Source organism: Phacochoerus africanus, chromosome 5, assembly GCF_016906955.1.
Source record: "Phacochoerus africanus isolate WHEZ1 chromosome 5, ROS_Pafr_v1, whole genome shotgun sequence".
In the NCBI taxonomy this organism is placed as follows: domain Eukaryota; kingdom Metazoa; phylum Chordata; class Mammalia; order Artiodactyla; family Suidae; genus Phacochoerus; species Phacochoerus africanus.
The window spans coordinates 32,202,434-32,228,574 of record NC_062548.1 but is presented as its reverse complement, the minus strand read 5'-3'; the positions used below and the strand labels follow the sequence as shown (position 1 = coordinate 32,228,574).

At 53.6% G+C, this 26,141-nt stretch overlaps 1 protein-coding gene and 1 non-coding gene across 2 annotated transcripts in view; both read right to left on the bottom strand.

Moving 5' to 3' along the window:
- Positions 1–26,141, bottom strand: part of ABCC6 (ATP binding cassette subfamily C member 6) — a 97,847-nt gene that overhangs the window by 53,080 nt on the left and 18,626 nt on the right. Inside the window, exons 8-20 of the mRNA XM_047780426.1 lie at positions 23,326–23,529; positions 21,120–21,297; positions 17,574–17,735; positions 14,253–14,345; positions 12,207–12,410; positions 11,273–11,419; positions 9,913–10,000; positions 7,885–7,960; positions 5,866–5,992; positions 5,509–5,685; positions 2,460–2,627; positions 1,660–1,834; positions 328–403 (exon numbers count right to left, since the gene is read on the bottom strand). Coding sequence (XP_047636382.1) covers positions 328–403; positions 1,660–1,834; positions 2,460–2,627; positions 5,509–5,685; positions 5,866–5,992; positions 7,885–7,960; positions 9,913–10,000; positions 11,273–11,419; positions 12,207–12,410; positions 14,253–14,345; positions 17,574–17,735; positions 21,120–21,297; positions 23,326–23,529 — 1,875 coding nt within the window. The remainder of the gene's footprint in view (positions 1–327; positions 404–1,659; positions 1,835–2,459; positions 2,628–5,508; positions 5,686–5,865; positions 5,993–7,884; positions 7,961–9,912; positions 10,001–11,272; positions 11,420–12,206; positions 12,411–14,252; positions 14,346–17,573; positions 17,736–21,119; positions 21,298–23,325; positions 23,530–26,141) is intronic.
- TRNAM-CAU (transfer RNA methionine (anticodon CAU)) lies at positions 15,389–15,460 on the bottom strand. The gene has a single exon. It is a non-coding gene; the product is annotated as a tRNA-Met (tRNA).

Genomic DNA, 26,141 nt, shown 5'->3' with positions numbered 1-26,141 from the left:
CACCAGCCCTGCCCCCCGACCCCCGGCAATGAGACAACTCTGACAAGCTTTAGGGCATTCGTCTCAATGAGGGCAACCCGGTCATTCTGTGAACGGCCCATTTGGGGACTTAATCATTCTGGCCAATTGACTATTGAATATCTTTTGGTAAATTATCCTGCAGCTGAACACCATGGTGGGTATTCTGCAGGTGTTCAGTGCAGAATGGCTGTGCCCCCCGCTACCCGTCTGAGATAAAGGTGGTGACACAATCGCCCTGCTTCTGCCTTAGCTTGTGCCCTCTCCCCTGCCCCACCAACCCCAGCCTCAATGCCGCAGCAAACTCACCTCTCTGGTCCATCCTGAGGCCTTGTGCCTCCAGCAGAGCCGCTGGGGTCCTTGGTGCCTGCTGGGGGTTTTGTTTCTGCAAAGTCAAGAGAGCCCTGTCACTCAATGGGGGTTGGTACCTTAGGGTCCAGATGCTAGCTTTGACATCCTCTGGCTGTGCTTCTGTTTCTTCTGGTCTGGCACCTGCTCCCTCTCCTCCCTGGGTTCTTCCAGCAACATTATTCACTGATTCCCTTATTCACTTGGCAAATACAACAGAGAGCCTGCTGTGAACTTGGGGCTGGGAAACAGCACTCAACACTGCACCAACCCAGCAGCGCTGGGGTGCCCTGATACCTTTTCAGTTCATTGTGTCTGGAATGTTCTTTTCCAGGTAACTCTCGCCAAGCCCCAGCTGTCATCTCCCACAGGCAGGACCCTCCTGCTGACCATACCTCAGGCTAGAGGGGGTGCATCTCCAAGCTCCAGGAGGGTAACACTGTCAGTTGACACTCAGGATTTTTACCAAGCCAAACCAGTACGCAACAGAGGAGGCAGAGCCTGGAACAGGGGAGCCTGGCTGTGAGCCCTTGCTCTGTCGCGGGAGGTCAGTATACAGTCTATGGATATAGGTTCAAATCCCAGCACTGCCACTTAGGAGTCAGGTCAACTGGGACCAGCTTCTTAACTTCTGGGCCACAGCTCTCATCTGTACAATGGAGGTTAGGTACAGTACTGACCTCACAGGGGCCACGTTGTGATTAAATAAGTTAATGGAGGTGCCCCCTGGCTGTTCTTTCTCACTCACTATGGCAGAGCTTGGATCGGTGACTTCACGTCTACAGCACTGTCTTTTTTTCTAGTGGGCACTGTTTTCTGGATTAGTACAAGCCAGCTGGCATGTTGGGGGCTTCTGCCCTCGAGGCACCAAATGACCTCCTGGCTCAGTGTCTGCAGCAGTTACAACCACGGACTCTGGAGTTGAACCCGTCCAAGTTCTAATCTTGGGGTCCTGGGCACCTGAGTCAATTCTCTTCAGCCAGAGTCGCTCATCTACAAAGGGGCAGCGATAACAGCAGGTGTCTCCCAGGGGTGTGGTGAAGACCGAATGAGACAATGCGTGTTTACACAAGCACTGAGCGTGGTCCCTGGCTCGTCATAGGTACCACTGGCTCTTACTAAGGGGGATGGGTGGCATATCGAGAGAGCCGTCTGCCTCCAGGTCTGGGCCTGCAGGGACGGTGTGGCCAAAGCGTGCCACTCCTGCCAGTGGGACCTTGGGAGCCTTCCCCCGCCCCCCGGCCCAAGGGTGGCGGAAGCCGAGACAGAGAACCAGCCCAGCCTAGCCAGTACCTCCTTCTCCTCCATCTCCTGGCTGTCTGGCTCCATCCAGAAGGCCCACCAGGGCCCCCTTCCTGTGCAGAAGCTCCTGGAAGGAACCCATCTCTGCAATGGCCCCATCTTCCAGCACCACAATGCAATCGGCTTGGGGCAGGACGTGGAGTGAGTGGGTGACAAGAATCCGCGTCTGGGCAGGAAGGGATGGAAGTTACACTCGTGTGCTTGACCGCTCCTCCAGAGCTGGGGGAGGGGACCAGCAGGGTCCTGGGGCTCGGAGAGGGGAGCTCTCTTTCTCATGCTCCTGTCCCCTTTCTCAAAAAAAGAATGAGCCCAACAGAGAAATAAAGGGGGTCCTTCAATCTGTCTCAAAACCAGAAGACAGAAGCATTCCCTTTGTGACTCAGCAGAAAGGAACCTGGCCTTGCTCAGTGGGTGACGGGCCTGGCATTACTGCAAGTTGTTGCGGATGTGGCTTGGATTCCATGTTGCAGTGGAATCAACCCCTGGCCTGGAAATTTCCATATACCGCAGGTGTGGCCCTAAAAACCAAAAAAAAAAAAAAAAAAAAAAATTAGAAGACAGAGTTCCCCTGAACCTGGCCAATGACCCGAGGCCAGAGCTGTGGCAGTTTAACAAGAAATGACGGCTGCCGTGAGCCACTGAGATCTGGGGGTCGTTCGTTACGTGGCACTGTCACAGCAAAAGCTAATCATTACAAAGATGAAGACTGGACTCCAGGAGGGTGGTGGTAACACAGACTTGGTTTAGGACCTTCTCTGCCTTTGCCCTCTGCCACATTTTCCCAAACTTACGGTTCCCTGGAGCAACCCATCGGGCCCGATGACCTGGTTGAAGACATGCTGGCCGACGTGGGCATCCAGGGCCGCCAGGGGGTCATCCAGCAGGTACACAGCAGCCCTCCTGTACACGGCCCGGGCCAGGCTCAGCCGCTGCTTCTGGCCCCCAGAGAGTGTCATGCCCTGTGGTCACGAGGGAGGGGCAGGGACTGATCTACACCTGCTGGGTGAAGCCCTTGGGACGGGGGCCATGTCCGCTCATCAGAGCGAGCCACGGCTCACGGGGCCTCTCCTCTATGGCCCCCTCCAGCTTGAAACACTCTCAGACCAACATTCCCCCCCCCCCGCCTCCCCCCAGCCTGACTCCTCCCCTCTCCAGCCAAGCTTCCTGGACCTATCTGCATCCACTTCCCCCTCCACCAATACAGCCTTCCTCAAGGATGCCAGTCACTCCCCTGTGGCCCAATCCCGGGGCAGCTTTTCAGTCCTCGTTTTCATCCCTGTATCATTCCTTTCACTTATATTTACCACATGGCTACTGTGCACCAGCAGTGTTCTAGGCTCTGGGGACACAGCCGTGACGAAGACCCCACCCCTGCTCCCAGGGATCTTTCACTCCAGTGATGTTGGGTGGGAGACAGATAATCAATAAGTAAACATGTAAAAGACATCACCTATTGGATGGTGTGATGTGCTATGAAGAAAAATAAAGCAGGGCCTACAGTATAGCACAGGCAACTACCTCCAGTCTCTTGGGGTTGACCAAGATCAAAGATAACATAAGAAATGAGTGGAGTTCCCATCATGGATGCAGCAGTAATGAATCCGACTAGGAACCATGAGGTTGCAGGTTCGATCCCTGGCCTCACTCAGTGGGTTGAGGATCCGGCGTTACTGGGAGCTGTGGTGTAGGTCACAGACTCGGCTCAGATCTGGTGTGGCTGTGGTGTAGACCAGCAGCTGTAGCTCCGATTTGACCCCTAGCCTGGGAACCTCCATATGCAGCGGGTGCTACCCTAAAAAAGACAAAAAGACCAAAAAAAAAATATGAGTGTGTGTGTGTGTATATATATACACACACACGACTGGGTCACTTTGCTGCACACACTATACTCTAACTACACTCTAATAAAAATTAAAAAAAAGGGAGTAGGGTGTACGGGGTGAGCAGTATCCCTGAGCTGGGTTCAGTGGTCAAGGGAAGGCCTCTTTCCACTAAGGGACTTAAAGTGATGAACCGTATGGACTCCCAAGAAAGAGCTTCACAAGCAGAAAGCAGCAGGTGCAAAGTCCCTTAGGTGGGAGCACGCTTTGGGTGTTCAAGGAACATCGTGGAGATCCATGGGGCTGGAGAGAAGCAGGAGGGGGGAGCATGATGGGAGATGGCGTCAGAGATCACCGAGGCAGATCGTGGGCAGGGGGCCTTGTCAGGGACGATCAGGACTGTGGCTTTAATCCTGAGGGGATGGGGAGACCTGGCGGGTTCTGGGCAGAGCAAGGACAGGACCTGACGGACCTCTGAACAGAATCCCTTTGGCTGCAGTGCTAACAGGGGTGAGGACAGAGACAAGGGCAGCGGGGGCTCCTGCAGCCAGGCGGGGAGCGTGGACAGCGGGTGGGACCAGAACATCCTGGGTCTGCCTCTAGGGCAGATCCAACAGGATTTGCTTTGCAGATGGATTAGATGTGGGTGTAAGAAAAAGAGGAATCAAGGACGACACGAAGGTTTGGGATCTGAGCTTTGGAAGGATGGAGCTTCCATCACCCAGGACGGCGGGCAGTGGGGGAGGAGGAAACAGGATGTGACACAGCTGGACAGACAGGGCAGCGGGCACCCGCTTCCTTCTCCAACACCCGTCTCTTGGTCCTGCTCTGCTGCTCGTTCTGGCTCCTCCACGCTCTTCTCTCCAGGACACCTCACCTGATTATTTTTATTTATTTATTTTTTCATTTTTGGCTGCCCCGAGGCACATGGAATTCCCAGGCCAGGGATCAGATCCAAGTTGTAATTGCGACCTAAGCCGAAGCTGCAGCAACACAGTGGGATCCTTAACCCATTGTGCTGGGCCGGGGATCAAACCTGCATTCCAGGGCTTCCAAGACATAGCCAACCCCATTGTGCCACAGCGGGAACTCCCCATTTACATAATTTTTTTTTTCTTTTTAGGGCTGTACCTGTGGAATATGGAAGTTCCCAGGCTAGGGGTCCAATTGGAGCTACAGCTACTGGCCTACGCCACAGGACTGTGGGATCCGAGCCACTTCTGTGACCTACACCACAGCTCAGGGCAATACTGGATCCTTAACCCACGGAGTGGGGCCAGGGATGGAACTCACATCCTCACGGATACTAGTTGGGTTCATAACCCCCTGAGCCACAACAGGAACTCCTCATTTACATATCTTTAACTCTCACTTTTCCACTCTCAATTCCCTAATCTGGGGGTCAGCAAACATTTTCTATAAAGGACTGGACAGCAACTATTTCAAGCTTTGCACCCTACCCCAATCTCTGTCACAGTGTTCACTGTTGCCCTTACTGTGCAAAGGCAGCCATGGACCATAGGTAAAAAAAATGCGCATGGCTGGGTCCCAATAAAACTTTACAAAACCAGAAAGGGGGCCGGATTCAACCTGTAGGACATAGCCTCCCTGACCCCATTCCTGCCCCTAGCTCTGGATGCATATATCCTATTTATCCGACATTTCTGCCCAGACCCTTTGGCGAGGTCCAGAGAGGTCAGACAGTTTGACCAGCGACACCCAGAAAGGTGGGGCAGGAGCGTGGGTCTTCTCGCTCCCAGTTGTTGGACAGCCTCTCACCATCAAGCTCACTTGTGTCTCCCAGCCTCTCCTCTGCCTCTGTTTTCAATCATTTGCTCATTAATGACTATTTATTGAGCACCTACTATATGCTTGGCCCTGAGCTGGGCCCCCTCTCTCCCCCACCTCCCCATGCCCCCTGCTCCCCTGTGCCCCTCCCACCATGCCACCCACAGATCAGGATGGTAGATGGCCCCCAGCCTCAATTCCTCCCTGCCCCAAGAAGGCTCTGGACCCTCACCTGCTCCCCAGCTTGGGTGTGGATGCCTGCTGGCAAGCTGCCCACATCCGGCCACAGGGCACAGGCCTCCAGGACCTTCTCCAGCCACAGTGGGTCCAGCTCCTGCCCAAAGCACACATTCTCCACCACGGACGTGTTCTGGACCCAGGCCTCCTGGGGCACGTAAGCCACAGGACCCTGAAACACAGGAGGCTGATGGGGACGGAGAAGGGAAACATGGAGGAGGAAGAGGGAGCTGGGCCCTGGTGGCGGTGGAAGGCGGAGGGGAGCTTGGCTCGGAGCGGGGAGCAGGCAGGAGCAGGGAGGGCTTTTAGGATGGGGAATGTTCCAGTAGACGGGGCAGGGACGCGGCCTCACCTGGATGCTCACGGAGCCCTCCAACTTTGACAGCTCTCCAAGGAGGGCGGAGAGCAGGGAGGACTTTCCCGCTCCCACGGGGCCGACGACAGCCAGCAGGCAGCCCCGTGGCACGGTCAGGTTGATCCTGGCAACACAGAAGGGGTGCCTCGTCCCTGGGTGAGGACTCAGCCCGAGTCTGCACAGAGTCCGTGACTCCAGCCAGAGCAGGCCTCCACTGCTGGTGACTCACCCGGAGGGTGGGGGTCGCTAAGAGGCTGTCTGGGAGTTCCCATCGTGGTGCAGTGGTTAACGAATCTGACTAGGAACTAGGAGGTTGTGGGTTCGGTCCCTGGCCTTGCTCAGTGGGTTAAGGATCTGGCGTTGCTGTGAGCTGTGGTGTAGGTCGCAGATGCAGCTCAGATCCCGCGTTGCTGTGGCTCTGGCATAGGCCGGTGGCTACAGCTCCGATTAGACCCCTAGCCTGGGAACTCCATATGCCACAGGAGTGGCCCTAGAAAAAGGCAAAAAGACAAAAAAAAAAAAAAAGGCTGTCTGGGGACCATCCTTCCCCGTCCCAAGCCCTGTCTAGCTATGTGAGCAGCTGCCCTGCCCCATGCATGTGTATGCACACCCACCAAATGCAGTCACTATACCTCACATGCACGCACCCAGGTACAGAGACGCACATGTGCAAACACACATGCCACAAACACCCAGATGCACAATACATGTGTGTGCACAGATGCATGCACACAACATGCAAACACAAGTGCATGTGCCCACACTCACCGAGGTCTTATTGGGCAGGAGGGTTTATCAGCATTGCCTCTTGCCCAGGCCATTGCCATGGGCTCTTCACTGCTCTTCCTGCTTCTGCCCTCGCCCTCCCTCCACCCCTGTCAATGTCCTGCCCTCTGTCCTCCACACAGGGGCCTGAGGGACCTGTTCCAACCCAAGCTAGCTCAGGACACGCCCCAGCTGAAGCCCCTAACAGCTCCCATTCACTCAGGGTAAAAGCTGAGGTCCTGACAGGCATGCAAAGACAATGTCCCACTGCTGGCCCTCAGCAGCACTGCTGCAGCCATGCTGACCTCCTCGTTCCCAAACACACCTGTGGGCCCTGGGCCCTGCAGGTGTCATCTAGCAATGTCTAGAGACACTTCCGCTATCACATCTGGTCGTGGGGGGACAGTGCCGCTGCTCCAATCTAGTAGGCACATTGTGGGGGGTTCTTCCCATCACCCTACAGTGCACAAGACAGCCCTCAGCCCAAAGTCAGCAGAGCTGAGGTGGAGAATCCTGGGCTGAGGCACACTCCTGCCTCAGGACCTTTGCACCTGCTTTCCCCACTGCCTAGAAAGCTCTTCTCGCAGACACTCACAAGGCTCAGTCCTTTTCCTTGTTACGACCTCTGGTTAAATGCCAGGCCTTCCCTCACTACACATGCCCCTCCCTCGACATCACACTCTGCCCCCTGACACCAATTTCTCCTCTGTGGCCACCCACCCCCCAATCAGAACATCAGCCCCAAGAGCACAGGACCCTTGTCTGTTTGCCTCATTCCAGTTTCAGTTCCTAGAACAGGACCTGGCACATAGCAAGTGCTCAATAAATACTATGAAGGGAGCAAATGACAAGCAACATTGACATGGCAAACACAACACATGCAACACACATCACAGAAGGGGCGATGTTTTCTTTCCCTGCATGGGGCGTTTTGGGGTTAGCTGGGGTTTTCTGCCCCGGAGACCCAGCCACAGGATTGAACGCTAGAGGTGACAATGACCAGTCTGACAAAGGAGGGACAGACAGAGCCCCGGCTGACGAGGCTGGGTCTTGCGGCTCCATTGGCCAGGCCTCTCTCCCTTGGCGTCACGGTGTCCAGCCTGGGGACCAGAGGGGGCACCTCCACCCTGGTGGGTGAAGCTCAGATGCCCTGTTCCCCTTCTGCACGAGCTCCCGCTTTCCCAGCTCTCCCATCCTCCCCCATCTGGTCAATGTCTATGGACAGGTTGTTACCAGGGGCATCATCGGTACCTGTGCAGGCAGGGAGGGCTTTCCCGGGCCCAAGCGAAGGTGCCTTCCTGCACTTGGATGCAGTCCTCCCTGGCAGCTGCAAGGCATAAAAGGCCAGTTCCACGAGATGCTCCACGGGGGCCCCTCCTCTAAGAGCTTCCCTGGCAGCAGACACTCCTACTAAATAGTCTCTCTAGTCCCTGGCTTGTGTGTGACCCTGCAGAGGTCACATTCTCTCCCTGTTGGATGGCTCTATACCTCAGGGGTCAGCACACCACAGCCCAGGGGCCAGATCCTGTCTGCTGACCATTTTTATAGAGCTTTAGTGGAACACAGCCATGCCCATTCATGTATGTATTCCTATGGCTGCTTTCATGCAACAAAGGCAGAGGTGAGCAGTTATGCAGACGGCAAAGGGTGTGGAAAGTCTAAAATATACACAGTCACATCCTGCCTAGAAAAAGTTCGTGGGCTTTTGGAGTTCCCGTTATGGCTCAGCGGTAACAAACCCAACTAGCATCCATGAGGATGTGGGCTCAATCCCTGGCCTTGCTCAGTGCATTAAGGATCCGGCATTACCATGAGCTGTGGTGTAGGTTGCAGATGCAGCGTGGATCTGGCGTTGCTGTGGCTGGGTCACTCTGCTGTACAGCAGAATCTGGCACAACACTGCAAATCAACTGTACTCTAATAATAATAATAAAATCCATAAAGCTCTCCATTGCTTGGCCCAAACCAATCAATCTCCACGGGGGTCAGGCCTGAGACTCTTTCATCTATGAAGCAGCCGACACTCACAGGACTCAAGGGTCTCTTGGGGGGGGGGGGTTGCAGATAAAATGTGGGGCATCCAGTTAAACCTGAATTTCAGATAAACAATGAGTACGTTCTAAGGGTAATTGTGTTGCATGGGAGATACTTACATGAAAAAAAAAAAAAAGATTCTCTGTGTACGCGAAACTCAAATTTAACTGGAAGCCTGCGTTTTTCTTTGTGAATCTGGCTACCCTCTTCCGGGGGCTTGTCCTTTTGAGGGTCTGGGGTGTGGGACTGCGCCTCCGTTTCCCCATCTGTAAAATGGGGGGGGAGGGGTGGAGGCGGGGGGAGTTCTGTGGTGAGCGGTGATTCTTACACCTTTGAGGGAAGAGCAGGCACCAGGGGAAAGTGAGGCTCTGGCCCCAGGCTGGCGACCAGGTGTATCAAAATGACAACTCATGTAACACTTTGGGGTCTCGGGTCCAGGGTCCGAGGGACCCTGCTGTGGGGATAAAGGCAGGAAATCGCAGACTGTTAGCCATTTACTGGGCAGCTCCTGAGAGCTAGGGGTCTGCTGTGTCTTGGTGGCCCTCAGGGCGATCCTGCGGGGGTGGGGCACGGGAGTGGGGACCACACAGGCCCAGGCCACAGGGCCGGACCAGGTGGACCTGGGATTTGAACCCAGAGCCTGCTTCTGAATACCCACCTCTGCTGAACAAAGCTGGGCCCAGCTGATTGTGTGCCAGAGCCTCAGAAACACCAATATGGGGTCACCTAAAGGCCTCTTTGCTGACTTCTGTGGGCTTTCTTCCCCAATATCACTCTAATAATAAACAAAACGCACTGCATGCCGACTCGGTGCAGGACCCTGCTCGAAGTGCGATGCCTCAAAGGGCTCATTTGACCACCCCAGCAACCCTGCGCAGAGGTGCTGGGATGGCCATCATGTCCACTGTGCAGATGGGAACACGGAGGCTTGGAGAGTTAGTAACTGGCCAAGGTCACCCGACTTGGGTCAGGGCTGTGACCAGAATTGAGATTTGGGCACCGATATCACAGGATACGGGTCTAACCACCAGAGGGGGCATTTCTAGGGAGGCAGTGTGGTGCTGCCTTAGTTACAAGGGGCGGGGCCTTATCTGGTGCCAGTTTCCAAGCCACATGGCTGATGGCACAGTTGGCACATGCCACCCCGTGCCGGCAGCCCCCAGCTGCGATGCTGGCACTCCCTCTGCGGGAAGAGGAGCCCTGCCAGTTCCCTCATCCCTCCCATTGCCCTCCTGCTGCACTCACGGCATCGGGAGGGGCTTAAGTCCACGGCCTCAGGGTCAACCTCTTCCAGGCAGAGGAAGGCAGCCAGACGGTCAAAGGACACCCGGGCCTGGAAAAACCAAAGCCTCAGGTCAACTGTGCCACAAGGGCAAACAAAACCCAAAAAACCAAACTCAGACTTTGAATGTCAGAGGCCTCAAGATGGTGGGAGGCATTCTTGCTGTGACGCAATGGGATTGGCGGCCTCTCTGGAGCACTGAGACACAGGTTCAATCCCTGGCCTGGAACAGTGGGTTAGGGATCCGGCAACTGTGGCTCAGATCTGATCCTGGCCAGGGAAACTCCATATGTGGCGGGTGGCCAAAAAGCAAGAACAAAAACAAGGCGGTGGGAAAGCTTTCTGCCTACAAAGCCCTGTGCGTCTGCAAGGCATCAGCACACAGCTTCCAGCGTCGCGGACAATGGCCAGACCTCGCAAGAGGATGGTGGCTTTTCCAACAAGCCATTATCAGGAACGAGTCCAAACTCTCTCCACCTGGGGGTGCCCACTCCACTCCCAGCCCCAAACCCATCTTCGGCAACAAAAGAGAGATGGCTGTTGTGACTCTGTGGACATGAACCCGACTAGTATCCATGAGGACGCAGGTTTGACCTCTGGCCTCGCTCAGTGGGTTAAGGATCCTGTGTTGCCGTGAGCTGTGGTGTGAGCTGCAGATGCTGCTCAGATCTGGTGCTGCTGTGGCTGTGGTGTGAGCCCCAGCAGCTACAGCTCCGGTTCCCCTCCTAGCCTGGGAACTTCCATATGCTGCAGATGTGGCCCTTAAAAAAACAAACAAAAAAAAACAAGAAAAGAAAAATCAAGGAGTTCCCATTGTGGCTCAGCAGTAATGAACCTGACTAGTATCCATGAGGATAAAGGTCCAATCCCTGGCCTCGCTCAGTGGGTGTTAAGGATCTGGCATTGCCCTGAGCTGTGGGGTGGGTCACAGGCGCATCTGGAATCCTGAGTTGCCATGGCTGTGGTGTAGGCCGGTGGCTACAGCTCCGATTCGACCCCTAGCCTGGGAACCTCTGTATGCTGCTAGTGCAGCCCTAAAATAATAAACAAATAAGAATGGCTCAGCGAGACAACCATTTTCTCATTTTCATCACGCCCAAGGAGGTACAATGGGAGAAGAGACAATAAAGGAAGAGAAATGAAATTGTTTTGGATAAAAGACCAGAATGAATTCTTGCAGGTGACCTGCTGGGATGGGCGAGGCTATGCATTTTGAGGATGTTTGCTGGCATCTTCCCCTTTTCCTGTCCCCTCCCATCTCCTTCCGGCTCCAGCACCGCCTGCTACACCCTGCAAGGCTCCCCCTACCCTCCGCAGCCCCACCTGGACGACGGAGTGGATGGAGAAGGGCAGGAAAGCCTGGGCCTTGTTGAGGATGTTGAGAACCGTGAGGGTCACGAAGGCTTTCTCGGCATCCATGGCATTCTCCTCAGCCACCAGCGTATGGACGGCAAACACAACCAGCGCCACCTGGGTGGGCGACACGGGCAGGAACGATGAGCCCCTAAACGTGGCTGGGGGTAGTTCCTGGCATGGCTCAGCGGTTAACGAACCCAACTAGGATCCCTGAGGCTGCAGGTTCGATCTCTGGCTTCACTCAGTGGATTAAGGATTGGGGCTTCGATCTTGCATGGCTGTGGCTGTGGTGCAGGCCAGCAGTACAGCTCTGATTCAACCCCTAGCCTGTAAACTTCCATATGCCATGGGTGTGGCCCTTAAAAAAGCAAAAAAAAAAAAAAAAAAGTAAAGGTAGCCAGGGATGGCAGGCAAGCTGCGGCATCTCCAAGGGTCCTGGGGGCCGTGCCCACGCCCTGTTGGAACAGCGTCCCCTCAACCAGATCTCCCCACCAAATTCTGCTACTGAAGAAAGGAACTGTGTGTGTGTGGTCCCCATTCTGAGCATCAGAAATGCTTGGTTCCAAGGGTTAGGGGACACGGCAGTTTTCCATCTTGGTGGCATTCCTGTGGTTCCAGACATGGGTGGGAGGCGAGACTCTAGACTCCGGGAAGACACCTCTGAAGTTGCAGGTGTCAGCAGCCATGGAGGGCTCTAGGCACTGGTGGCACTGTGGTTCTAGATGTCACTAGGGGACGGTTCCGTTCCAGGGGCTGGTGCTGATTTGGTTCTAGGTGTCATTGATATGATGGTCACTCTATGTGATGGTGACCCTGTGGTCCTGACAGGGAGCCCTCAGCCCCTGTTGCCAGCACCCCCTCCCCCAGTCCCTGTTCTGCAAGGAGGCCAGAGTGACTTCACCAGAAACGTGGACACTTGGAAGGACACCAGAGACACGGAGAAGAGGAGGCTGGAGGTCCTCAAGGCCCCCAGCTCGTGGCCCCGGATGCGCAGGACTCTGTCCAGGAAGGCTCCCTCCCAGCCGTGGTACTTGACTGTCCTCACATTCCGGAGGATGCTGCTGGTCAGCCGCGCTCTCGAGTCCTTCTGCCTCATTTGCTCTTCCTGCGACCGGAGGGAAGGGGTGGGGGGGACAAGCATGAGTCTAGCCTTCTCCTTCCCTGCAACTGCCACTCCCCCCATCACCAGACCCTGCTGATGCTGCCTCCAACCCAGGCCCCAGTGGTTCCCCTCTCAGCATCTCTGGCCCCGCGGTCCTGGTCCAAGCCACAGCCATCTTGCACCTGGGCCACTGCGGGAGCCTCCTCCCTTCCTCTCTGCTTCTGCCCTCATCGCAGGTGGCAGAAGGAGCACCATAGAAAAAGGAATTCCCAAAGCCCAGCAAAGAGGTGGGGCCCTGAACCAGCCTGGGTATGGTGCTGCCAGGAAGGTTTCCTGGAGGTGGGGGCGACACCGGAGCTATGCCTTACATGAGGAGGAGGTGTTGAGCACACAGAGGATAGGGAGGGTGCCCACTGGTCAGCAGAGGGGCCAGGACTAAGATGGGGACTTAAAGATCAGGGCAAGGAGTCGGGGAGCCAAAATGTTTCACTGTGGTGGGGGGGATCATCAGTGGGAGAAGCTGGAGTGAGGCTGTCTTAGAGGAGAAATGACAGGAGGCTGGAGAAAGAGTCTCTGAAAGGAGCTTGGAGTTCCCACTGTGGCGCAGTGGAAACGAATCCGACTAGGAACCATGAGGTTGCGGGTTCAATCCCTGGCCTCGCTCAGTGGGTTAAGGATCCGGTGTGCTCATGAGCTGTGGGGTAGGTCGCAGACTCAGCTCAGATCTGGCATGGCCGTGGCTGTGGTGTAGGCGGGCAGTTGCGGCTGTGGTTCAACCCCTAGCCTGGGAACCTCCATATGTTGCGGTGTAGCCCTAAAAAAAGAAAAAGAAAAAAGTCGATGAAAGACCAACCTCCTACACCTCTCCCCCCTCCTCCCTCCCTCCCCCAGCTCACGGGTATTTACTGAGCACCCTCTATGTGCCAGGCCTGTTCTAAAAGCTGAGATCACATCAATGAGCATTCCTGCTGCTGGGGCGCTTTCAGTCTAAGGAGAGACAATACAAAGAGCCAGGTGTGTTCCAGGGCGGGTGGGGAAGCCACGATGAGATGGGACAAAAGTGCACAGGTGCAGGAGGGGGGCTGCACGAGTGGGAGGGAGGTGTTGCCCATAATCTGGGTGGCGGATGAGGGGAGGCTGCCCAGACTTCAGAGAGGGGAGCAAGAGCAAAGGCCCTGAGGTCGGTCCTCACCGGCAGGTTTGAGGACCCCAGGGACGCAGGGGAAGTGGAGTGAGTTAGGAGAAGGGAGGAGGAGGTGATGAGGCCAGACCATGGGCCTGGGGCTGCTGCAGAACCTTGGCTTTGACTCTGAGGGAAACGGGCGCCACTGTGATTCTGAGCAGAGGAGGGAAGTGACCTGCCTGGACTTCACGGCGGGCCCTCTGGCTGATATGGGGCCCACTGAGAAGAGTCTGGGGACCGAGGTTGGGGGCGGGGGTTGTAGGTGGGGTAGAGGCAAGTGCAGAAGCAGGGACTCAGTGAGGGGATCAACGCAGTGATCCTGGTGAGATGCAGTAGAGCTTAGGGAGCCTGCAATGCAAAGCAGCAACATTCTGGATGCATTTTGAAGGGGATGCCAGCCAAATTTGCTGATGATGGAGCTTGAGAAAAAGAGGCGCCAAACCTGACCCACCGTTGGTTTGTGGCCTGAATGCTGGAGGCATGGAGCTGACAACCACCAAGATGGGGTGACTGGGAGGGGGGCACAGATCTGAGTGACCAGAAGGGCTCACACTAGCCTCCCCGCCCATCTCCTCCTCACTTTCCTGCACTAGTGCAGGTACCAGGACCCGCAGGCTCCCCACCCCCTTCCCCCGGTGTGTCCCTTCTTCCAAATGCCTAACCTGATGGTGGTTCCGCTTCTTGGTGATGAAGAAATTCAGAGGGAGGAGGCTCAAGAAAACAGCGATGGCGGTGAGGGCAGAGGGTCCTAGAAGCTGGAGACAGAGGGGGCAGGATGTCAGGAGACACTTCTGAAGCTGTCCGTCTTGGGTCCTAAGGCCGGGGAGCTATCAGGGCATCTGATGAGGGCAGTCACTGGGCCATGGAGACCAGGACTCATGGGCTCCTTAGAAGGAAATACCTATGAAGGTGGGGGTGGGGTCATTGTCATGCAACAAGGTGGGTAGGGTAAGGGCTGTGCCTGGCTGCAACAGTGAAGACAGACTCTGGAATCAGGACCTGGGTTCAGATCCCAACTTCAGGAGCTCCCATTGTGGCTCAGTGGTAAAGAATCCCACTAGCATCCATGGGGATGCAGGTTTGATTCCCGGCCCCATTCAGTGGGTGAAGGATCTGGTGTTGCTGTGAGCTGTGGTGTAGGTTGCAGACGTGGCTTGGATCTGACATTGCTGTGGCTGTGGTGTAGGTTGGCAGCTGTAGCTCCCATTCGGCCCCTAGCCTGGGAACCTCCATGTGCCGTGGGTGTGCCCCCCCCCAAAAAAAATCCCAACTTCCCACTTACCGGTGTGGCTTTGGGCTAAGCTGCAGTTTCCCCACATTAAATGGAAATGGTCATACAATCAGCTACTATCCTAGTCTTCATTTCACCCCTGAAAAGGTTGCCAGATATGGCAAATAAATATATTTAACTGCCCAGTTAAATGTGAATTGCCAGTAAGCAGCAAAAACATTTTAATTTAACTTGGGACAGTTATCGTCTCCCCCTCTTTGGTTTCTTGATCTGGAAAATGTGGTGGTAGCTGTGATTTCAAGCTCCTCTGTGGTCATTCAGGCCCATTCTTTGGATAACCCACCCTCCAGTGGGCCTCAGTTTCTGTCTCAGCCCCTAAAGATGCTGGTTTTTTTTCTTAGATTTTTTTCCCACTGTAGTTGATTTACAGTGTTCTGTCAATTTTTACTGTGCAGCAAAGTGACCCAGTCATATATACACACATGTATATTCTTTTCTCACATTATCCTCCATCATGTGACTGGATATGGTTCCCTGTGCTATGTAGCAGGATAAGAAATTAAGCATTAGCAGAGGATGGTTTCGATCCATCGACCTCTGGGTTATGGGCCCAGCACGCTTCCGCTGCGCCACTCTGCTCCTCAACAATCTGTTTTCTAATCTTGCCGCCCTAGCAAGTCAGTTTGTTTCATTTCTGCAGCAACAGCGCCACCCAGTGGTCAAATGGCAATATGCCCAGAAGGCAAACACCTGCCTACAGCTAGGGCTGGGAGATGACTCCAAAAAAAAATGTGAACAGAAGATTAAAGGATCTCTGGAAAAAAAAAAAGCCACAAATGCTAACCATAGGGACTCCAATGCCCACCTCTCCACCTTGATCTGGGTCTAGTGGTGACTTTCTGATGTTAGGGACCATCTCCCAAGAGGCAGAGAAAGTGATGGGTGTGCAGTCTGCAGTTTCACTTGTGTCACAGAGGTCAAGCTGCATTTTCCCCAATACCCTTCCTTCCTCTCTAAAAAAAAAAAAAAAAAAAAAAAAAAGCTAACATTCATGTACTTGCTCAGCACCCACTGTACACTAGGCGTGGACGACAAGGTCACAAATCAGAAAGCATCCAGACCTCCAGCCTTCACGGGCTGGGTAGAAGCTGTAGCAGAGGTGCCGTAAGGATGCTAACACACGAGCTGGTATTCTGGAACATTCCATACTCACCATCAATATGCCCCTGGGACACCCACCCCGGGGCCTAGGAAACACCACACACGGGCCAGCTCCCTCCGCCTGCTGACGGGCAGACCTTGAGCTGTACAAAAATTGTTACTGGTTCTTCCACATTCAAACGACTGAAGAAAACCCAACAAAGATGTTGTGAGATATAGAAATGATGTGCAATTCAAGCTTCGGTCCACGTTCCTAAGCAATTTTATGGCAACACCACCAGGCCTGTTTGCTTCCTATTGCCTGTGACCGCTTGTGCACTAGAAGGGCAGAGATCAATCATTTTGAGAGAGACCCTACAGCCCTCAATGTCTAAACTATCTTTGATCTAGTCCTTCATAGAGAAGCTGGTAAGCATGGCACTGTCACCTGGAGCGGAGCAAGGTCTTCAGCCGACTGCCCTGCCCCCTTGCCTAGTCAACAAGATAATTAAAACTTGAAAAAAGATAAACACCTATAGGTTACTGCTGTGTCCCAGACAGGATCTAAGCGCTTCACAGGTACTGGTTCATTTATTCCTCAAGAGCTCAAGGGCTGGGCCACTTTTGTTAACTGGATGAATTAGGATCCTCACTTTGCAGATGAGGAAATGAGGCACAGAGGCTTTACAAATAGTAGGTGGTGAAAGCAGGATCTGAGCCCAGGCAGTCCCCCTACAAAGCCTGGGATAAGGAAAGAAAGGAAAAGGAAAAAAGAAAGGAAAAAAGAAAGGAAAAAAGGAAAAAAGAAAGGAAAGAAAATCCTATACCAAGTAGATGTAAGGAAGTTGGAAACAGTTCCGATTCTTTTTTTTACCCGGTGGCCACTTTATGCTTTGTGAAAGCTAAGCTGTGAATTCCCTTTCTCCCCCCGCCCCTTTTTTTCCCTTTAGGGCTGAACCTGCGACATATGGATGTTCCCAGGCTAGGCAGGGGTCAAATCAGAACTGTAGCCGCTTCGATTGACACCACTGTTCATGGCAGTGGGGGATCCCCGACCCATTGAACGAGGCCAGGGATTGACTCGCATCCTCATGGATACTAATCGGATTTGTTTCCACTGCGCCACAATGGCAACTCCCTCTTTCCTTTTTAAAGTTGCTGTTGGTGGTAATGGGGCCTCAGTGTTAGTGGTGACTTCTAAACATGTCTCATCCCGCAAACTATTCCGTGAAGCATGGATAAGCAATGAGGTCCTACTGTACGGCACAGGGAACGCTATCCAGTCTCTTGGGATAGACCATGATGGAAGATAATATGAGAAAGGGAACGTATATATGTGTGTGGCTGGGTCACTTTGCTGTATTGACATTGGCACAACATTGTAAATCAACTATACTGTAATAACATTTAAAAAAAAAAGTCTCACCTGCCTACGTGGTACCCCAACATCACATCCCCAAAGTGCCCACTGTCATCTTCACCACCACCACCATCAGCACGTTACGTAAAGACATGGAAACTGAGGCCCAGAGGGGGGTGATCATCCACCCCCAAGGTCAAGTGTGCAGATGGAGACAGGATTCAAACCCGAGCCCCCGCTGCCCCAGCACACCTGCCAGAGATAGACAAAGCAGACGACGATCCAGATGAGCGGCAGCCACAGCCCGTTGAGGAAGGTGATGCTCTCAATCACCCGCTGCACGTCCACAGACGCCACGTTGACCGCGTCCCCCACGGTGCTGGCCTTTCTGGAGCTGCTGGACAAAGCCAGGACCTGGGAGGGGCAGGAGGATGGAGACTTGAGTTGGAGGAAAAGAGCAGGTGAGGGGCGTAAGGAGACCCAGGGAGGGAAGGACACCCACGGAGGGAGGGAGGGACGCCCCTGGCTTGGGCTGAGCAAGGGCACGGCCACTCAGCAGGCCGGGGTCTATGCCCAGTTAAACCCAGGCTGAGGCGGTTTTCTTGACCATCTGAGCCTCGGTTCATTCATCTGGAAAGTGGGCTAATAAAATCTCCTCAGCCAACCTCCCAGGGCCATTGGGAGACGCCAGGGAGATGACAAAAATGAAAACACACTGGAGCTCCCTTCATGGCTCAGTGGTAACAAACCCGACTAGGATCCATGAGGATGCAGGTTTGATCCCTGGCCTTGCTCAGTGGGTTAAGGATCAGGTGTTGCCATGAGCTGTGGTGTAGGTTGCAGATGTGGTATTTGGTGTGGCTGTGGTTGTGGTGTAGGCTGGCAGCTGCAGCTCCGATTCAACCCCTAGCCTGGGAACTTCCATGTGCTGTAGGTGTTGCCCCCCAAAAAACAGAAGAAAAACAAAAATAAAAAAACCCACCATGTCTCAACTGTGGGGAAAAAAAAAATCGATGCTAAATAAATTAGAATGCATAAGATGCATCTTGACTTCAGAAGTTAAAAAAGAAAAAAGTGAGATTGGGGGGAAAAAAAACGAAAGAAAGGAAGGAAGTTCCCATCATGGATCAGCAGGTAACAAACCTGACTAGCATCCATGAGGATGCGGGTTCGATCCCTGGCCTCACTCGGTGGGTTAAGGATCCAGTGTTGCTATAAGCTGTGGTATAGATCACAGATGCAGCTCGGATCCTGAATTGCTGTGGCTCTGGCTCTGGTGTAGACAGGCAGTTACAGTTCTGATTGGACTCCTAGCCTGGGAACCTCCATATGCCATGGGTGAGGCCCTTAAAAAAAAAAAAAAAAGACAGAAAAAAAAAGTGAGATTGGAATCAATGAGATGCAGAATTGTTAGCCCTATTTCACATCTAAGGAAACTGAGGCACAGAGAAACCGACTAATTTGCCCAGAACGACAAGGCTTGCACGTGGCTGGGCCAGGATTAGAATCCATGATGACAGAGGCATCTAGACAGGGTGTTAGACTGACCCCTACAGGTATTCAGTGTGCTTGGCAGACACCAGCCAGGTTTTTCTGGAGGCCCCAAATTTGCCCTATAACTCCAGTTGATCCCTTCAAGCCTGCTGAATGCTACTTTCTCCTTGCTGAGTGGGTCAGGGAAGAAGTGAGGGGCTGGAGGAAGGACTGAGTATAGAAACTCTTTTTTTGTTTGTTTGGGCTTTTTTTTAGGGCCACACCCACGGCATATGGAGGTTCCCAGGCTATGGGTCAAATTGGAGCTATAGCTGCCGGCCTACACCAGAGCCACAGCAATACAGGGTCCAAGTCGCATCTGTGACCCACACCACAGCTCACAGCAAAGTGGGATTCCTGGCCCACTGAGCGAGGCCAGGGATGGAACCTGCATCCTTACAGAAATGATTCATTTCTGCTGAGCCACAACAGGACCTTCCGAGTGCAGATATTCTCCCCCCAAAAGTCTTCAGATCTGTACTGAGCACCTATTCTGAACACTGTGAACAAGAGGCAGGGAGCTTGCTCTCCTGGGAGTGGAGTTTGAACTGGGGAACAAAATTAAATACTTACATAGTTCATTCTTTAATGGTAATTATGGTGAGTGCCATGCCAAAGTGTTTTAAAACACAGATTTTATTATTATTCAGGTATGGCAAGCCCACAGATCAGGGAAGACTGCCGTGGACAAGAGGGATTATACTCAGATCTCAAGACAAGGGGGCACCTGGAGTTCCCATTGTGGCTCAGCAGGTTAAGAGATTGACAAAGTGTCCATGAGGATGCAGGTTCGATCCTTGGCCTTGGGCAGTGGGTTAAGGATTTGGCAGTGCAGCAAGCTGCGACGTAGGTTGCAGATGCGCCTCAGATCAAGGGTTGCTGTGGCATAGCTGCAGCTCCAATTCAATGGCTGGCCCAGCAATTTCCACATGCTGCTGCTACAGCCCTAAAGAGAAAAAGAGGGGAAAAAAAAAAAAAGGACAGGGCACCCTTTGCTATGGGGGCCACTTGGAGAAGCAACAGGGTTGGGGAAGCTGTAGGCAAGAACTTACACTGTGGTTTTCACAGGAAGGTCCTGCAGAGTAAGCAGGCTTAGGATGGACTACTGTGAATGATTCCAGCAGGCTCTGTGCAGAGGAGCTGGCCTACTTGTCTGGTATCTGGCCCTGCGGGGCGGGGGGGGGGGGATGAGGGCAGAGGATGCTGGCTCAGAGTGTGAGCCCAAAAAGGAGGCCACTGGGGTACAAGCTCTGGATTGGTTGATTTGCATGTAAGAGGAATGCCTTCTCTAGGCTAGCTGACCTTGGGAGGGACAGAGGGACAGTCCCTCCAGGGGCTGCAAGGCCCTAGATGTCAAAGCACCAGATGCAGAAAATAAACTGCATGGTTAATACGCAAGCAGCCCAGAGGGCAGAGCGTGGGCCTGACCTCATCGGGAGATGGAAAAGGTTGCCCTATAGGTGGGGCTGGGAAGAGCAAGGCGCTTGGGTCATCTTCCTGCAGCCTCAGCGCCACACGCGGACTCGCAAGACCGGACAGGCCACACCCAACTCCAGCATGCTCAGGGGGACAGGTCTGACACTCAGCAGGCAGGGCAGCATCAGGAGCCTCTCACATGGCCATCCAGGAGCTGTTCCCTTTGCCCTGCTCCTTTCTTAGGTGACAGCACAGGTGAGAGAAGGGGACTTATATGGGACAGGGTCACCCTGACTCAGATGCTCCAAACCCCCAAGAAGCCAGCATCTCTTAGAGCAGCATCCTCATGGGCCTTGTTTCCAAGGTCCCCGAGGGGGACCAGAGTCACTGCATAGACGAGAGCCCAAAGCCATGGCCTCCCTCCAGGTTTTCCTAGATCACGGTCAGAATTCGCAGCCCGGATGCAATTTACCAGTGGGTCAGGTGTCATTGTAACTGTAATCAGTGTTACCTGGTACAACAGGTGACAGTCTACCTCTTTGCAGCTTCTACACACCCTGAAAGTTAGCCCTATATCCTCATGGGGGATGAGTGAGCGTGAGCTACATGAGGTGTTGTGGAAAGGGTGCTGGTGAGCAGTAGAAACAGCAGGTGCAAAGGCCCTGAGGTGGGAGGGTCCTTGGGGTGCTTGAGGAACTGAAAGCATGCTGACGTGGCTGGAGAGAGTGAAAGAGATGTGAAGGAAGTGTGTGATGTGCTAGGAGAGGCCCCACAGTCAGATCACACAAGGTCTTACGGACATAACCAAGAAGGTGAGGGTAGAGCCACACCTCTCCCCCCGGGGCTCACCTTTCTGTACACCAGGCCAATGAGGGCTGTTCGTAGTCTCATCTGCAGCACCTTGAGTCTGTACATGTGCTGCTGCTCGAACAGTGTTTGCAGGCAGGCGGAGATAAACATCAGCACAGCGAGGAGATAGCCCTTCCAGGCTGGGATTGCGGGGTCAGCAATGAACTCCAGGAAGAGGCTTGTGGGAGACGGAGGGGGAAGCTGGTAAGCAAAGATGCCCATAGCTGCTGCCCCTGCACAAGCCTGCCAGATCCACCAGGGGATGTGCGAGGGTTATTTTCTTGTGCAAAAATTGTTGCAATTATTTCCTTCACTCATTTCATTTCTTCTTTTGGGGGCCACACCCATGGCACATGGCAGTTCCCAGGTGAGGGGTCAAATCACAGCTAGAGGTGCTGGCATATGCCACGCCACACCAACTTGGAATCTGAGCTTCATCTGTGACCTACACCACAGCTCACAGCAACGCCAAATCCCTGACCCACTGAGTCAGGCAAGGGAATCTAACCCTCATCCTCATGGATACTAGTCAGATTCGTTCCCACTGCACCACAACAGGAACTCCCCTCATGCTCATTTTCAACATGGCTTGTGTCTCCTCCAACACGGGCTGAGTTGTATCCCCACAAAATTTAGATATTAAAGTTCTAATCCCCAAGACCTCAGATTGAGACTGTGAATGCAAAGACAGAGCCTTTAAAGAGGCCATTTGTTGAAAATGAGGCTGTAGGATGGGCCTTAAGCCAATACAACTGGTGTCCTTATTGAGAGAAAATTTGGACACACAAGGAGCCCCCAGGGGTGCGTATGCTCAGAGGAAGGACCACATGAGCACACAGCAAGAAGGCGGCCAGCACCAGGCCAAGGGAGAGGCCTCAGGACAAATAACCTTGATCTTGGATTTCTAGCCTCTGGAAATTTGAGCACAAAAAATTGTGTTAGGTCATCCAGTCTTTGTGATGGCAGCCCTAGCAAACTAACGTGCTTGCCCTTGAATCTGGGCTGGCTGTGCAACTAGCTTTGGCCTCAAGAGAAAAGGCAGGTGTTTTCTTTCTTATTAGGGCCACACCTGCAGCGAATGGACATTCCCAGGCTAGGGGTTCAATTGGAGCTGCAACTGCCGGCCTGCACCACATGGCCAGCCTACATCCATGGCAATACTGGATCTGAGCTGCATTTGAAACCTACCTGGCAGCTTGAAGCACTAGATCCTTAACCCAGTGAGTGAGACCAGGGATCAAACCCACATCCTCTTGGATTCTTAACCTGCTGAGCCACAATGGCAACTCTGAAAATGCAGCTTTTGGAGTTCCCATTGTGGCTCAGCAGTTAACAAATCTGACGAGCATCCATGAGGATACAGGTTCGATCCCTGGCCTTGCTCATTGGGTTGAGGATCCAGCATTGCTGTGAGCTGTGGTGTAGGTTGCAGACGTGGCTTGGATCTGGCATTGCTGTGGCTGTGGTATAGGCCAGCAGATATGCCTCCAATTCGACCCCTAGCCTGGGAACCTCCATATGCTGTGGGTATGGCCCTAAAAGGTAAAAACAAACAAACAAAAACCTCCAAAATGCAGGCTTTGCCTTATGTCTTGGAGCCCTGCCAAGCAGCCCTGTCAACAAGCTAGAAACGTCCTTCTGAGGATGCGAGATCACTGGAGCAGAGGCAAGTTGTCCCAGCTGGGCCCCTGATCCTGGAAGCATGACTTTAAAGGACCACCAGCCTCAGCAAGGCACCCAAGTGGGTTTTGGGGGTTTTCTTTTCCTTTTATTGTTGGCTGCCCCGGGGCATATAGCGTTATTGGGCCAGGGATCAGATCTGAGCTGCAATTGTGACCTATGCCATGGCTGTGGCAACACTGGATCCTTTAACCCGCTGTGCTGGGCCAGGGAGTGAAACTGCATCCTGGCACAGCAGAGACACTGCGATCCCGCGGCACCACAGCACGATCTCCCAAGAAGTGGTTGTAAGCCCCTCCTTTTAGAGGCGCTCTGTTGTACAGCAAAAGTCAACTGATACCGTCAGGCTAGAATTCACTCCCGAGGTCCGTCACTTCATTTCCCGCGGTATCCTTGTCACCCAGCCTCGGTGCCCAGAGCAACAGAAGTCTGGGCAGAGACAGGAAGGGCTGAAGGGCCTCTGATCCCGGAAGGATGCCTTTAAGGGAGCATCAGCCTCAGCAAGACACCCAAGGCCTGGACCCACCTGAGGAGCTTGGGCACCGTGAACCTGAAGACATCACTGATGATGAGGCTGAGGGTTCCCAGGAGGAAGGCGGAGCAGTACACCTGCCAGATGGCCCTCAGCAGGGGGCCCCTCTTGTCCCCTTGTTGTTGCAGGAGGACCTCCGTCTCTGAGGCCTCCACGCCATGGCTTCCTTTCCTTTTAAATGTGGCTGCCTCGGTGCACCTTGGGGAGATGAGAAATCAGCTCTGGGTCCTTGCAATAGACTGAATATTTGTGTGCACCACCACCATCCCCCCAATTCATGGTGAAACGAATCCCCAGCATGATGGTATTAGGAAGCAAGCCCCTGGGAGGCGATTAGGTCATGAATGAGATTAGCCCCCTTCTAGAAGACCCAGGAGAGCTCCCTCATCCTTCCATCATGTGAAGACACAATGAGAAGACAGCCAACCATGAACCCGGAAGCAGGTCCTCACCTGTCAATCTGCTGGCATCCAGATCTTGGATGTCCCAGGCTCCAGAACCATGAGCAATAAATTTCTGTTGTTTCTAAGCCACAGAGTCTATGATGCTTTGTAAGAGTGGCCTGAACACCTAAGACAGTCCTTCTCAATAATCTCAGAAAAGGGTAGCTCCCGTCGTGGCAGAGCAGTAACAAAACCCAACTAGCATCCGTGAGGATGTGGCTTGGATCCCTGGCCTTGCTCAGTGGGTTAAGGATCTGGCGTTGCTGTGGTGTAGGTCGCAGATGTGGCTTGGATCTCACATTGCTGTGGCTATGACCCCTAGCCTGGGAACGTCCATGTGCCGCAGGTGTGGCCCTAAGACACTAATAATAGTAACCATCTCAGAGATGGCAGCAGAGTTGCCAGTATCAAGACCAGATACTGCAGGCTATTTTCCCAGCAGGGGGCAGGCGGCCCTGGCTCCAGCCTCACCCCCTCACCTGTTCTTCCTAATCCCCTGGAGAACTACTGATTGAGACAATCAGCCAGGGGAGGGGTGGGGCGGGGCAGGAGGGCAGCCCGAAGGCCTCAGGGATAGTAATGGGAGCGCACACACTGAGCACCTACTGTGTACCAGGCGCTCCTCAGTCCTTCCAAGAACCCAGCAGCCAGGTGTTACCCCCTTTCACAGATAAGGAAACTGAGGCCCAGAAGGGGAACTTGTCCAGGGGCACTCAGATCCCAGCCTTCGGAGCCCAGCACTTTTTTCCTCTATTCTGCTGCCCTCCCCCTCTTTCTCAACCAGCCAGTCCTCAGGGGGTTTGGAACTGGTTCAGAACCATTTTTTTTTAATAGGTAAAAACATGCATCTATTCTCAATATATGCTATTTTTTAACCCTCTGAAACGTGGCTTTCTTCTCATCTTTTTGGAACTGAAGATTACTTATCATTTCTTTTTCTTTTTTTTTTGTCTTTTTAGGGCCCCATTTGTGGCATATGGAGGTCCAGGCTAGGGGTCAAAATCAGAGCTGTAGTCGATGGCCTATGCCACTGCCACACCAATGAGAGATCCGAGCCCCATCTTCGATATACACCACAGCTCACAGCAATGCTGGATCCTTTTTTTTTTTTTTTTGTCTTTTTAGGGCCACGCCCACGCAATAGGGAGGTTCCCAGGCTAGGGGGTCTAATCAGAGCTACAGATGCCAGTCTAGGCCACAGCAATGCCAGATCTGAGCCATGTCTGCAACTTATACAACTCACGGCAATGCCGGATCCGTAACCCACTGAGCGAGGCCAGGGATCCAACCTGCGTCCTCATGGATACTGGTCAGACTTGTCAGAACCAGTTTAGAATCACTGCTGATGGCTGTGAACCTGGCCCCCCTGGTCTGAATGAAACCACAGAAAGACGCTCAGGCAGCTGTGATGCATCAGATCCTTGGCCCTCAGTCGTCATCAGGGGCCGTGAGAGCTTTGAGAGGGGGGAGGGGCAAGGGGGGGAAAAGAGGGAGGTGGACTCCAGAGGGCCTCTCCGGAGGGAGGCTGGTCCTCAGCCATAGGAGACGGCTGGCAGCAATGCAGCTACTCACAGCACAGTTGCTCTGTGGCCTTGGACAGGCTGCTCCCCCTCTGTGCCCTCATGTGTCAAAGGAGGGGGCTGGTCCCACTGAGAGCCCCTTCCAGCTCTGACAACCTATGGGATTATCAGAATTTCACTGTTTTCAGAGCTGGAACCCGGGGCACAAACTGGGATCAGCCCTCTACACCCAAGCTCAACAACTCCGGGACCACCCTGCCCCATGGGTATCATACGTCCCTTTTGGGCTGGACCCATGGCAGGCACAAGTTCTGGGGCCAGGGATGGAACCCACACCATAAGAGTGACCTGAGCCACACCACTGACAACCCCAGGTCCTTAACCTGCTGAGCCAACAGGGAACTCCACAGGGTCCCCATTTTACCCCAAAGGAGACTGAGGCTCTAAGAGGTGGTCACAGCTGCCTGAGGTCACACATGGAGGACAGTGCAGTGGTTTGAGCCCAGATCTTGATTCATGATTCATAGAGTCTCTTTGTTAGCGCCATTCCCACCCAAAAATTAAAAAGATGAAAAAAAAAACACGGTGAATTTAGGGACCCAGACCCTCACTGATAAGGTCAAAGTCTTGTTGCTCACCGCTTGGTCTGGCTTGCCTTTTTTTCTTTTAAAAGGCTGCACCTGCTGTCTCTGGAAGTTCCCAAACTAGGGGTCGAATTGGAGCTGCAGCTGCTGATCTACACCATAGCCACTTAAGATGTGAGTTGCATCTGTGACCTATACCACGGCTCACGGCAATGCCAGATCCTTAACCCACTGAGCGGGGCCAAGGATCAAACCCACATCCT